The sequence below is a fragment of the Cucumis sativus genome, chromosome 5, assembly GCF_000004075.3.
Source record: "Cucumis sativus cultivar 9930 chromosome 5, Cucumber_9930_V3, whole genome shotgun sequence".
Classification (NCBI taxonomy): domain Eukaryota; kingdom Viridiplantae; phylum Streptophyta; class Magnoliopsida; order Cucurbitales; family Cucurbitaceae; genus Cucumis; species Cucumis sativus.
The window spans coordinates 31,096,112-31,108,883 of record NC_026659.2 but is presented as its reverse complement, the minus strand read 5'-3'; the positions used below and the strand labels follow the sequence as shown (position 1 = coordinate 31,108,883).

The window sequence follows — 12,772 nt, the reverse complement described above, 5'->3', positions numbered from 1 at the left end:
ATAGAATCCCAAAATTTTGCTATATAGCTTGTAAATATTTTAATTTATTTTGCTAAATCTATTGTTCCAAAGAAGAATCGCAACGATAAAAATTAGCTAGATTCAAAATATTGATATATATAACAACTTTTTTTAAAAAAAATTACAAATATAACAAAGTTTGTTAGAGTCACTCAACCACAGGAGTCTTCCATTGATCATAGATCATGTTAAGCGATACTATGCAAATTAGTTTATCTTAAAATTGTTGTCCATTATAATTACCATATATCTCATGTTGCAAAATAAATTAATTGGATTATCCAAATGGGTGTTTACTTTTTCTATCTGGATTGATGATGTCCACCTAAGGTACATTGTATCGAATAAGAATTTTGGAGATAATAATTAAAACTATAGCAACAAAAAAATTGTAAATATAACAAAATCTATAATTGATATAGTATGAATTTAATTACTTATATTCAACTATTCCTATGTTTATAGTTGAAATGACTATAAAATATCTTCAAACTATGAATGAAATGTATTAAGTAAAATTACTTTTGGTGGTGGTTTATAGTGAAACTATGGATCAAAGGTATTAGTTAGAATTACTTTTAGTGCTTTATAGTAAAGATGAAGGACTAAGCATCCAATACCTTTTGACATCTTAATTTTCTTTTTAACATGTGATTATGTCCTATGGGTACTTTTCTTCCTTTTTTTGTTAGTCTAAAGAGGGATAAAAGCACAGACTTGAGTTCGTAATTGTATTGTACGTTTAAAATTATTTTTATTTTTTTAGAAAATGGATAGAAATGGTAAAAAAAGAAAAAGATCTTAATAACTTTTTGTATGCTTTGACAAAATAGATTATTAAATTTGTTAAATTCACTTTTAAATAAACATGCTCATTTCACTTCTATTTTTAAAATGAAATTATACTAACTTTTAGATTCTCTCCTAAAATCATATAAAATTTTTAATTGACATGTAATTTTCAATTTTATCTTTCCAAAATAAGATTCGATCAAATTTGCTATTTTTGATAATTTTCCTAAATTTTTCATATATATAAACAAAATATATCATTCTAAACAACTATTTAGGGTTAGGAATGATGAAAAATAAAAAAAATAAAAAAAAATTATTTTAGTTATCATTATCTAAAGAAAGATGTTATGGTATTTATTTATCAAACACTATAACTTGCATGTACGCTAAAATTTATCAAACAATAATTTACTTCATTTCACGAACAACTTTTTTAAAAAAAACAATTGTCAATGATTATTTTAAAAGCTACGACAATCTCAAACTAAATTAAGTTTTATTTGATAACTATTTAAATCTAAAACTTTAAAAATAAATAAATAAATAATCATCCCTTTTAATAAATCGAGAAAATATTTAAATCATAAGGACAGTTCGATTTTGGTTAAAGCTATGACATGAGAAAAACTAAAATGGTAAACGGTAAAGTTGAATTAAAACATGTTATTTTCAAATATATAAAAAAAAAATGAACTAAAATATTTATAAAATATAGTAAAATTTAAAATTTATCAAGGGCAGACATTAATATATTTTGAGTCTACTAGTATCTATCATTAATAGACTCTAAAATTTTGCTATATTTAAAAAACTAAGAAAATTGTCAGAAATAGCAAATTTGACAAAATATTTACAACATATAGCAAAATTTTTAGATTCTATCAATAATAGACATTGATAGTCACTAGTAATAGGAGTCTATCGATGATTATCATTGATAGAATTCAAATTTTGCTATAGCTTGTAAATATTTTAATTTATTTTGTTATTTTTAAAAATTTCCCTTTAAATTACCTCGTAATAATATCAAAACCAAACCTAAGATGTAAACGAAAAAACAAAATTAAGAAAAAAATAAAAGAGGAGAAGATCAAAGTGCCAATTGAAGAAAAAAAAAAAAAAAAAACTCTACTCTCACCTACAGCCGTCAGTTCAATCAATATGTATGAACTAAGAAATTTGTGGTTAAAATCAAGTCGGCTCAAATGGTACTTTTTAAAAATCCGTACGTTTTTAAGGTCTAAAATACCCCTAAATGCAATATATAAAAGACATGGGAACTCTTTATTTCCACATTATCTCATTTAACACACAAACCCTTGAAGCAAACAAAGGGGCTTTCATATACCATTCCTTCTCATCCTCTTAATCCCAACTTGGTTTAAATGACAAACCAACAAGAGAAGGTATAGTGAAAGACACATTTTCTATAATTTTCTTTTTTCTTTTGAAAGAACTGCCATAATAACATGAAGTGAAGCTAATCGATATCGATACCGGTTATCTTTTCTTCATGTTATTGCGGGAGTTCTTGGAATTATTAGAAAAATGTTAAAGATGTATCGAAGCTTGTGGAAGTATTAAGGTAGAAGTATCTCCATTCTCGTCTTAATGCCAACATGGTCTAAAAACAATGAAGAACATGAAGTGAAGACACATTTTTTTCCTCTTTTTAAGAGCTGCCATAACAACATGAAGTGAAGCTAATCAATATCGGTTATCTTTTCTTCATGTTATTGTGGGAGCTCTTGGGAAATATTAGAAAACGTTTTGGAGATGGAACCTCGTTGAAGTATATTAAGGTAGACGTGTCTCTCCATTCTCTTGATCCAAACATAGTCTAAAAACAAAACCAACAAGAGAAGATAGTGAAGACACGTTTTCTTCTTCTTCTTCTTTTAAGAGCTTCGATAGTAACATGAACCGAAGCTAATTGATATGCCGATTATCTTATTTTCATGTTATTGTGGAAGTTCTTGAAAATATTAGAAAATGGAACCTCGTGGAGGAATTAAGGTATAGAATCTTAAACTCATATTTTATATATAATAATTTGTTCCCTAAAAAAGATTCTCTCATTTTCATCCAATGATTTGGTTTTGGTTGAGAAAAAGATAAATTATATGCTATATTCAATGTATGTATGGACATATCTTACATCGTGTTATAATACTATCCAATTAAATAAAATAGGCTAGTTTTAATGATAATTAAACTCATTCAAACTAAAACGTATGTAAGCGTTTACGTTTTAGTTGGAGTGATCAAGTTTATTTTTAATCCTAACATTTTGATCAACATGCAATGGTGAGAAAATAACCAATTAAGTTATTAAAATAACATTTTACACAAAGTCTTAAGTAATGATTTTAGAGTACATAAAACATACCTCAATTTATCAAACAATACATGGCCTACAAATAAAAAAAGAAAAAAAGTTACAGAACAAATTCCCTAGCTACCTTTTCTTTTTTATTTTTTGAAAGCAACTAAACACTCATTATTGAGTTACAATGAAGAGTATCATAGACTCAATAACGAGATACAACCAAAATATAGATTTCTATTGATATCTATTATGAAAATAATTTCTACAGTTTTGGTATTTACAATAATTATCCTTAGATTAAACTAAATATTAATATAAATAAATGTGGAATATAAACTAAATTATATCTATCTCTTCCTCAAATTATAAATTTATTGTTGTTGTCACGTGAAAGTCAGGTGTGTTTTTACTGTGTCTAATTTCAAGATCAACAATAGTCATGATGTAATTGTCATTAAATAGCACTTTTTTTTTTTTTTTGTCCGATTTCTTTAATAGCAATCTTGGTGCTATCTTTGTTGGGTTAGATATAAGACCAAAACAATGCTTTTAAAAAGTGAATATTAGAACTTGGTGAAAATTGCATCCAACGTAAGGACCAAGATCATGAGGACGAACATAAGAATTATAGAATATAAGCTTATAAAATTTTTATTGTTTTGATTTTGTAGGTGTAGAGATTTTAGGGTTTCTTTTCTTTTCAAAATTGACTAGAAACCTAAGACTAAGTCTCATCTCTCTTCAAGAAGAAAATTTGACCAGCTAGTATGGGCTATTGTTAACTCCATTGAAGTTGTTAAGTATGTTTAATGTGACACCCATCATAATTTATGCCCCAAATTATGTAATTTAGCAATTAGTCTAACTCGTGTATGAGTTCCTTTGTGAATCTATTTGTAGAGTATCAAAGAATATTATTCAGTAATGAGCTAATTGGTTTGTAACATTCAATTCCACCATAACCATACTTGGTTTTGGTTTTATTTCAACTCCTTTGTGATACAACACTCGTTAGGGTTAGTTCGGTTTTGTGTTAAACTAAAATCAAACCATATTACCTTCAAAAATATAAAAATTAAACCAAATCAAATCGTCATGAACACTTAACCGATGATTCAATCAATTGGGTTCAGCGATTTTACATTTGCCTTCATGGCAAAAATGGGTGAATTGGGTTGCACCTCCAAACATTGAAACAATTGGTTTGGTCATTGGGCTACAAAGTGAACGTGGACAATTCTACTACGTAAAACAAAACTTTGCATGTCCCCCAAACAACTATACATAGAGAGGTATAACATATTGAACAAAACCAAACCATTATGAACTCAAGACCGAACCACTTAACCAATGGTTTAGTCAGTTTTGGTTTGGTAGTTCGCTGTTCGTGCTAATGGAAATTATAGGCGAACTTGATTGAGCTTCATGTCCATTGAGATACGAGGCGAGGCTAGATAATTTTACCATGTATTGTATTTCCCGTAGCTAATGACCTCAAGTTTACTAGTTTAGTTCAATATATAGTATGCATAGCGTGCTTAGGAAGCAATTCATACCGATACGGCATCCATAAACAAAGGAAATAACTACGATAAATACATAGTAAAATATCGTCCTAACAATCTTAAACGAAAAAAAAAAAAGGTGATTTTAACGATGGTAAAAAATCACTCCCAAACAATATCGTCATAATAATACTTATAAAAGAGCACAAAAACAGACAAGGAGATTTTAACAAGCAAAAGGGACTATGCAGAGAGTACCGGACGTGGTTTGTGCGCAATGAATGCTTCACGAAGCTCTTGATAGCCATTCCTGTAGTGCTCCAACGAGAAACAGAGCTGCCTTATGGCTTCTCTTTTCCCTTCTGCCCCATCCTCTATCATAGTCTTTTGCATTTTCACTTCTTCTCCCAACTCTGAGAGTCTCAATTTCAAATCATCAATTTCTTTGTTCTGCCTTTCAGATCCTTCAATCAACCTCCTCTTGTCTACTTGTAAATGCTTCAATTGACCCTTCAATTCATTGACATGAGATTCTCTCGATTCTTTATCAGCTAAAAGTGAAAGAACCACGGCGCTCGCCTCATCTTTCTCAGCCATTACCATATCATACTTTAGTTTTAGCTCGTCGTGATTCCTATTCAAATCAGCTAAACTTTCGCTTCTTACGGAAAGTTCTTCCTTCAACTGACTAATCTCTCCTTGATACATTGTCAATTGAGAGTTGTGGAGAGCTTTTGTTTCTGTTTTCTCAGCTTCAACTTGTCTGAGAATGTCAGTCTCCATTTGTTCTTTCTCAGCATGAAATCGTTCTTGTGAAACTTGGAAAGCAGTTTCTAATTCCTTGATTTGTATATGGTGGTCAGATTTTGTGTTCTCCAGTTCATGTGTAAGCCTTGTGATCTTGTCGTTTGAACTTTTGAGCATTTCTTTGCTGATTTCTAAATCTTTAATCAATCTTTCAATCTTTGAATCAGATTGTGAAATCCGAGTTTCCAATTGCTCGATTTTCTTCTTTTTCACTTGAAGTTCAGTTTCCATTACTTGCTTGTCTTTTTCAACTGATTCAAGTTGGGCTTGCAATCCTTCTGATAGCAAAATTGCTGTTTCATTCTTCTCAACCTCACTCTTTAATCTTGTTACCTCATTTTCAGATGATTGAAGCTTTGCATTTGAAACTTTAAGTTCTTCCTCGATCTTAGCGATTTTGTCATGCAATTCATCATAATTTACCTTAACTTCCTCACCAACCCAAAATCCCCCTTTAATGTTTGGAAGCTCAGATTCAATTGCAAGAAGTTTTTTCTTCAGACCTTGTCCATCTCTTTCAGCACGTGAAACCACATAGTTATTGTCGACAGATGAGTTGAAAGATTCTGATTCAGAGTCCGATGAAGAAGAAGAAGAAGAAGATTCAGTTCCATCCTTGAGAGAAAGACTGGAGCTGCCACCACCTGAATCAAAAGAGATATCCAAACCTCTATTGCTCGACAAATTGAAACCCTGTTTTTGATCGGAACTTAACTCCGGTGTGCCTTGAGGAGATCCACAATCAGAATAAACAGGCACCTGCAATTGTAGCTCCGGTGATAACACATTTTCAACCAATGATTGATACAACCGGGAGAACTCCTCAACTTGTGAATCCATATCAACACTCTCGGGGAAACTATCACTATTTTCTTTGATCGTCTTCAGCATCTGCTCAACACTCCGATTCATATCTGTATGAGAAAAGGCTTTCTGATTAATTTCATAGAGATTTTTACGTCCTCAACCCTTAAATGATTGACGACCCATCCGAAAACACATAAAAATTTACCTCTGCTTATCAAAAAAGTATCAAGTGTGATAAAAATGAGGATTGGGAAATGCTAAGAATGTATTGAAAATGTATATCTTAATGAACCATGTAATCTATATGTTTGATTGACCTTTTATAATAGGCATGATCGATAGTGCATAAATAAAAAGTAGTGCACTTTGACAAAAACAGAATGTTAGAATTCATTTGATTTTTAGGCGGATCATTAATCCTTTAGAGACTGGGAATGAATCATCCAATCGAATTTCTCGAATTTCATAATTTTGGTAAGTTATGCGTGACCTAACTTCTTAGTTATTACGTTAGGGTTGAACAAGGAATCAGTAAACTCGATCATAAATATTACTTACCTTCAAGACTATTTGAAAGCCATTTAGATCTGTTCTGAATCCCAGCCTCATCCCAAAATGGTTTCAGCTTCTTCAATTCCGGACTTTCCATTACGAACACGAGCACCGATCCAAAAATCTGCTCCAACGATTTCTTTCTAGATGTATAGTACAAACTAATCAATACAGCTAGAAATTCAGAGGTACTACTACCACACATATGAAATGAGTTTCGACAAGAAGATCTAAACCAAAAGAAAACTTCGCAGCTTAAAGCAGACATCGAAGCATTTAGTCAAAACCAACACACGAGGCAAACCAATCCTTGAAGCAAAGTATAAAGAAGAAAGCACATCAACAAAATCACACGTCTGAAATGAATTTCATCAAGAATAACAAAACTAAAAACAATCTCCACAACTTAAAACAATCATCGAAGTATCTACTCGAAAATAACGCACAAGGCGAATCAATCCTCGGAAACAAATTATAAAGTAGAGAAGACAGTAGAATCAAATAAGTAGACCCATCAACAAGATCATACATCTGAAATGAATTCCATCAAGAAGATCCAAATAAAAAAAAACTTTCGCAGCTTAAAACAATTACAAAACCATTAACTCCAAAAACAACACAGAAGGCGAACCTCAACCAATCCTTGGAAGAAATTACAAAAAATAAAGCACATCAACAAAACCACAACCAGAAATGAATTTCATCAAGGAAATCTACACATCTCAAAACCAAAACAACACATAGAAACGAGCAAATCGTTAGAAGAAAATGGAAAAAGGGAAATGAGAGGATGGAGTACCTGATGAAGTTGGACGTGGATGGAGGAGGTTGAGAGAGATCTGGAGATGAATCGGAAGAGAGAAAGATTGAAAAGGGAGAGTGATTGATTGGAAGAGAGTGGGGGCAGATTGAGAGGGAAGAAACGTAGAGAGGACAATGAGAAAAGTTTTTGAAAGAGTAAGAAACAGTAAAGACAGAGAACTAAATGACACTTTTAATAATCAAAATGATGGAAATAACGATAACTACTAAGATTCCATTTTTCAAATTCTGCCTTCTTCTTATCTTGCCGCCCTTTTCCCTCTCTTCATATTCTCACCTCTATTCTACTCTTTGTTAAATTTAGTCCGAACATCGGTCGGTTTGGGTCGGTCTTTCCGATAAAAAAGTCAAGCTCAACTTCAACATTTTTTTTTAAATGTGTTGTTGGTTTGTGTGAATCTGACTAAAGTCTCACATTGGTTAGATAAGGAAACCATAAGGGTGTATACTCAAAGTGAACAATATCATACCATTGTAGAAATATACACGGTTGTTGTTCTAACATATTGGATTTTTGTAAATCGAACCTCTTCTTATCTTTGATCAACCATCTTATGATTACTTGTTTTTGGTTGGTTGGCTCGGTTTTTTGGTCTATCGTGTCCATCAAAATTATAAATTAGACAAATTTCACAAACTACTTCTAAAGTATGATGGTAGTTTCAATTACACATTCAACTTTTTAATTTAAAAAATTAAACTTTTAAATTTATAGAATCATTATAATTCTTACAATTTTAACATTTGTATAAGTTTGAGAGCTCGATTCTTACGATTTAAAGTTTGAAGATATATAACTGCAATTAACATTGTACTTTATGAATGATTTTTTGCAATTCAATTAACATAAAAGATTACCATCAACTTTGAGGTTAGAGTTTAATTAACTAATACAAATTAGATTTTTAAAGTTTAGACTATTACTTTTATGGTCAAATTGTTGTTAAACGAATATAAATTAGTTTTTCAAAGATTAGATGGTTACTTTTATAGTTAAAGTGAGATTAACTAAGTTATTTTGACATAACCTCGATCTTTAGAGACCATGAGTTTTTATTATTATGACGAGTCCAATAAATAGACATTTAAAAATAAATAATTAAACATTCAATCTTAGACAATTATACTTTTGTTCAACATAATTATAATTATAAAAGTGGAGGATTATTTTATCCATCAAGTTTTACAAAATGCATTGCACTTTGTTTAAAAGTAATTACAAATTTGACTTTGCATACTTTGTTTTCAGTACAAAAGCTTAATGACAAATATTCATAAGTAAACTTTTAAGACAAAATAATAATTCCATTTCTAAACGTCATAAATTCAATATTTCTAACTTTTATAATTGACTAAAAGAATAAATTAATTATAACAAAAAAAAAATGAACGGACTATTTACTATACATAACAAAATTTCATATCAATAATTTAAATAAGAAAAAAATAGACACTAACAAAAGTCTATATTTTATCGTATTTTGTACACCGACGGATTTACTAAAACGGATCAAGGGCATGTGTCCCTTACCTTTTCGATTTTTTATATTTTAATATCAGTTTTGAAATATTAAATTACAATACATATAATACATATTAAATAATGTTCTATTGTTGCTAAATTTTATCTCTAGTATAGTGGTTATGTTTCTTTAAAACTCAAGAGTTCTGAATTTAAATCTCGTCTACTACATCTATTTTTTTATATAGTGTCCCTACCTATAATTTTTGGATCCGCCGTTCATTTTGTAAATATTTTTAAACGATAAATTCTTATTTGTTTAATTTAAATTTGAAAATGAGAGGAATAGTAAAGGGGAACAAAAGTGGGCGGGAAAATGGGGTAGTTTTGAAAAAAGAGGGATATATGGGCCATTAATCCTCAATTATTTTACCTATTTTTTGGAAAACTGGGCCCACTCTACCATTTGGATTGGACCGTTTCTTCTCCTTCTTCTTCTTTTTTTTATTTGTGAAAATGGACCGTCGACTTTGTTCTTTGCGCTAAAGTATTTTCAATTTTAAAATTCCCTCAAACTTTACAAATATATCTTTTCATAATCTTTAGTTTTAGAGAAATGAAATTTGATAATATTTATGGCTTTGGTAGATCCAATATTCTTATTTACTATATCTAACACAAATAATAAGAATAATAATATATATTTTTGGACATTTTTTAAAATTTCAAAATAAATTAAAATATTTATCAGTTATATCAAAATTTTGGATAGACTTTTATCATTGGTCATCGATGTCACTGATAGAAGCAGAGGCTATTAATATCTATTATTGATAAAATTTTAAATATTTTGTTAAATTTGTTATTGTTGACAATTTTCCTATATTTTCATAATGGTAGTTAAAATTTGAGATTAAAACTATTGATCTTGCTATTTTTTGTTTTAAAAAAAATTATAAACATCAAAATTTGTCGACAATATGAATATAATATAAATAACAGACATATTTACTTATTTGAAAATAATAAAACGTTTATTTACTAATTAAATTTATTTTTCTAAATTTTTTATTTTTATAACTTTTTTATAAATATCAATCCAAATCGATATTTTCATTGAAATTTTCTTATAATCAAGGCCATTATATTTTCATCAACATCAATAATAAATATTGTTCTTATTTACTATCTAACAAAAAAGAAAACTTATTTTTCAATAAGGGTAGTTAAAATTTACCAATTTTTTAGAAATTTAGTCATTGGTGAGTTGTACAAAGATTTTATCAATTTAACTATAGATTAAGTGTTTGTAAAAACCTAAGCATTTCAAAACGTTGGAATAATGGTAAAATATCCATTCTTTTTTTTTCATCTAAACTTTCATTTGTTACGAATTCTCAAAAGCCTTATGTTGTCGTTGTACTACGGCATTCTTTTTTTACAAAAATCGACAACAATCTATCTCTTTGATTTCACAAAACCATATCATAACGATAAAATGTTCTATATATTATCTTCGAATAAATGATTAAAGATTAAAAGATTAAAAGATTAAATATCACACCTTCCCGAATTAAAACTGATTTGAACCTAGTAGTTCATTGGACCCTTTGCTAACCTCGACCTAGATGCAAAAGTTTATTGATCAATGTAATATAGAAAATTTCGTAGGGTAGGGAAGGAGGGTTAAATATAATACAAAGTTTTAATGAAATTAGTTTATTGTTAAAATTGAAGGAGCAAACTTGAACTTAAACCATTCAAATATTATTTTAATATAGCTTATATTGGAAATATATACAAAAGAAAAATAATATAAAAGACTAAATTTATTTGGTTTTCTATAGGTATTTATATGCTACTTTTTTTTTTAAAAAAAAATGTCTTATTAAGTACAATTTAGGGTGAGATGATTTGAACTTAAGACCGTACCATTTGTCTTCAGGAAGATACATATGTTGAGTTGAGCTCATGTTGGTCATATAATACCTCTATCAAGATTAAAAACTACAAAATTATATAGCCATGGTTGGGAGTGATTTGGTGTTTTGACTCGTATAACAAGTATTTTTTTATGGAAAAAAATAAAAATGTTTGTCTCACATCTAATCGACCCAATAGGTACGAATGATAAAAGTATAAGTGAGTTAGAGCATATCTAAGCATAATTATCCCTAATGAGCTCATCTCAACCGATTATAGCTAAAATCAGAAGCAAACTCATGCACGAATCCCTTTTCCATAATAAAAGTTTACAAATTGCTAGAGCTTATAAAATCATGCATTTAATGGCATGAATCACCACACCCACACTAAAGATTTTAAGTTGATAAAGTTGTTCGTATACAAACACTTGCATGTCAATTTAAAAAAGGATATAGAAACCTTTCCCACGAGTGTTGTCGTCCGTCAAGTTAGGACGGGCCAAGTTCAAGTATCCAAAGAATCATTTATCTCTTTCTATTAAAAAATCGATACTTTGAGAAAATATATAAATTTACATTCTTCTTTGTCACATCCTGTTATTCTATTTTTCAAGAAACAACATTTTTCTTACGATTTAACATTAAAGTTACACTATTTTTACTTCCAAGATAGTCGTTGGATTCATCCACGATGCAAATATCTATATTTGGTCCTGACATCTATATCTATTCATTTGCATTCCACTCTTTCAAAAACTTTCTTACATTATTCATCTTGATGTGTCTTGCCTAGTTTGTCCAATGAATGGGAATCCACTCCATGATGATTTTCCATTTACTCCTAACACCTACACACCCCTTCACTTGCATTTCACTTTTATAAAAAGTTTATAATTAACTCCTTCAAAACTTTCTTACACCATCTTCATGTCTCCCCCTAAATTGTCCAAAAATGGGTAAATCTTCAACTTTTAATCACCAAAACCACAAAACACCACCATTTTCTAGAGTGGATCACATTGTTTGGCTCACAATAATAACTATATATATACATCAACTAAAGTGTGGATGGTGTTTCCAAATTTGGTTCATCATTTTCCTCATCTATTTTTCTATTCTATCTGTTTTTGTTTTAACCAACTAGAGTTAGCTTGGATTACTATTAACCTCGAAGAGTGCAACAAACGATTAACAATTTCGTACTGAAATTGCACTGGAATTTTTACTTTCAAAACAGTGGATCTTTGTTAACAAAACAATGATCTACTTTGGAATTTAAACTCAACATATTTAATGTGGAAATATAACAAATAATTCATCTCTAAAATCAAACGTCACTTCAATAATTTGGTTACGTTGATAAAATTAGAAAAGTTTGTCGTTAGAAAGAGGAGACCCATTTATATTAAAAGTGGAAACTTTATTCTACCTTTAACATATTTTCTAAAAAGAGAGTAGAGGTTTGATGCATAGAATAGAATAAGGAACCCACGTAGAGAAAGATTCATGCATTATAAAGAAAGAAGTTTGAGTGAAAGGGAAAAGAAAGAAAGAATAACATCAAAGGGCAAGGATTCGCAGAACTTTTACGTAAAAGGAAATGATTTTTCTTTTTTAAATTATTGAAAAACATTTACAAAACATAGTGAATGTTCAGATTCTTTGACAGATACTGATAGACTTCTATCGTTGTCTATCGATATTTGCTAACAAAAAGTTTATTATAGTGATAACCTGGAATTTCGTT

General features: G+C 29.5%; 1 protein-coding gene across 1 annotated transcript; it reads right to left on the bottom strand.

The window, feature by feature from the left end:
- Positions 1-4,620: 4,620 nt before the first annotated feature.
- Positions 4,621-7,797, bottom strand: LOC101220589 (protein NETWORKED 4A). The gene is made up of 3 exons (XM_031886019.1): positions 7,616-7,797; positions 6,823-6,977; positions 4,621-6,371 (listed from the first exon to the last, which is right to left on the bottom strand). Exons 2-3 carry the CDS (start codon positions 6,911-6,913, stop codon positions 4,894-4,896), a joined length of 1,569 nt encoding a protein of 522 aa, XP_031741879.1. The 5' UTR covers positions 6,914-6,977; positions 7,616-7,797; the 3' UTR covers positions 4,621-4,893.
- Between the last annotated feature and the right edge of the window lie 4,975 nt (positions 7,798-12,772).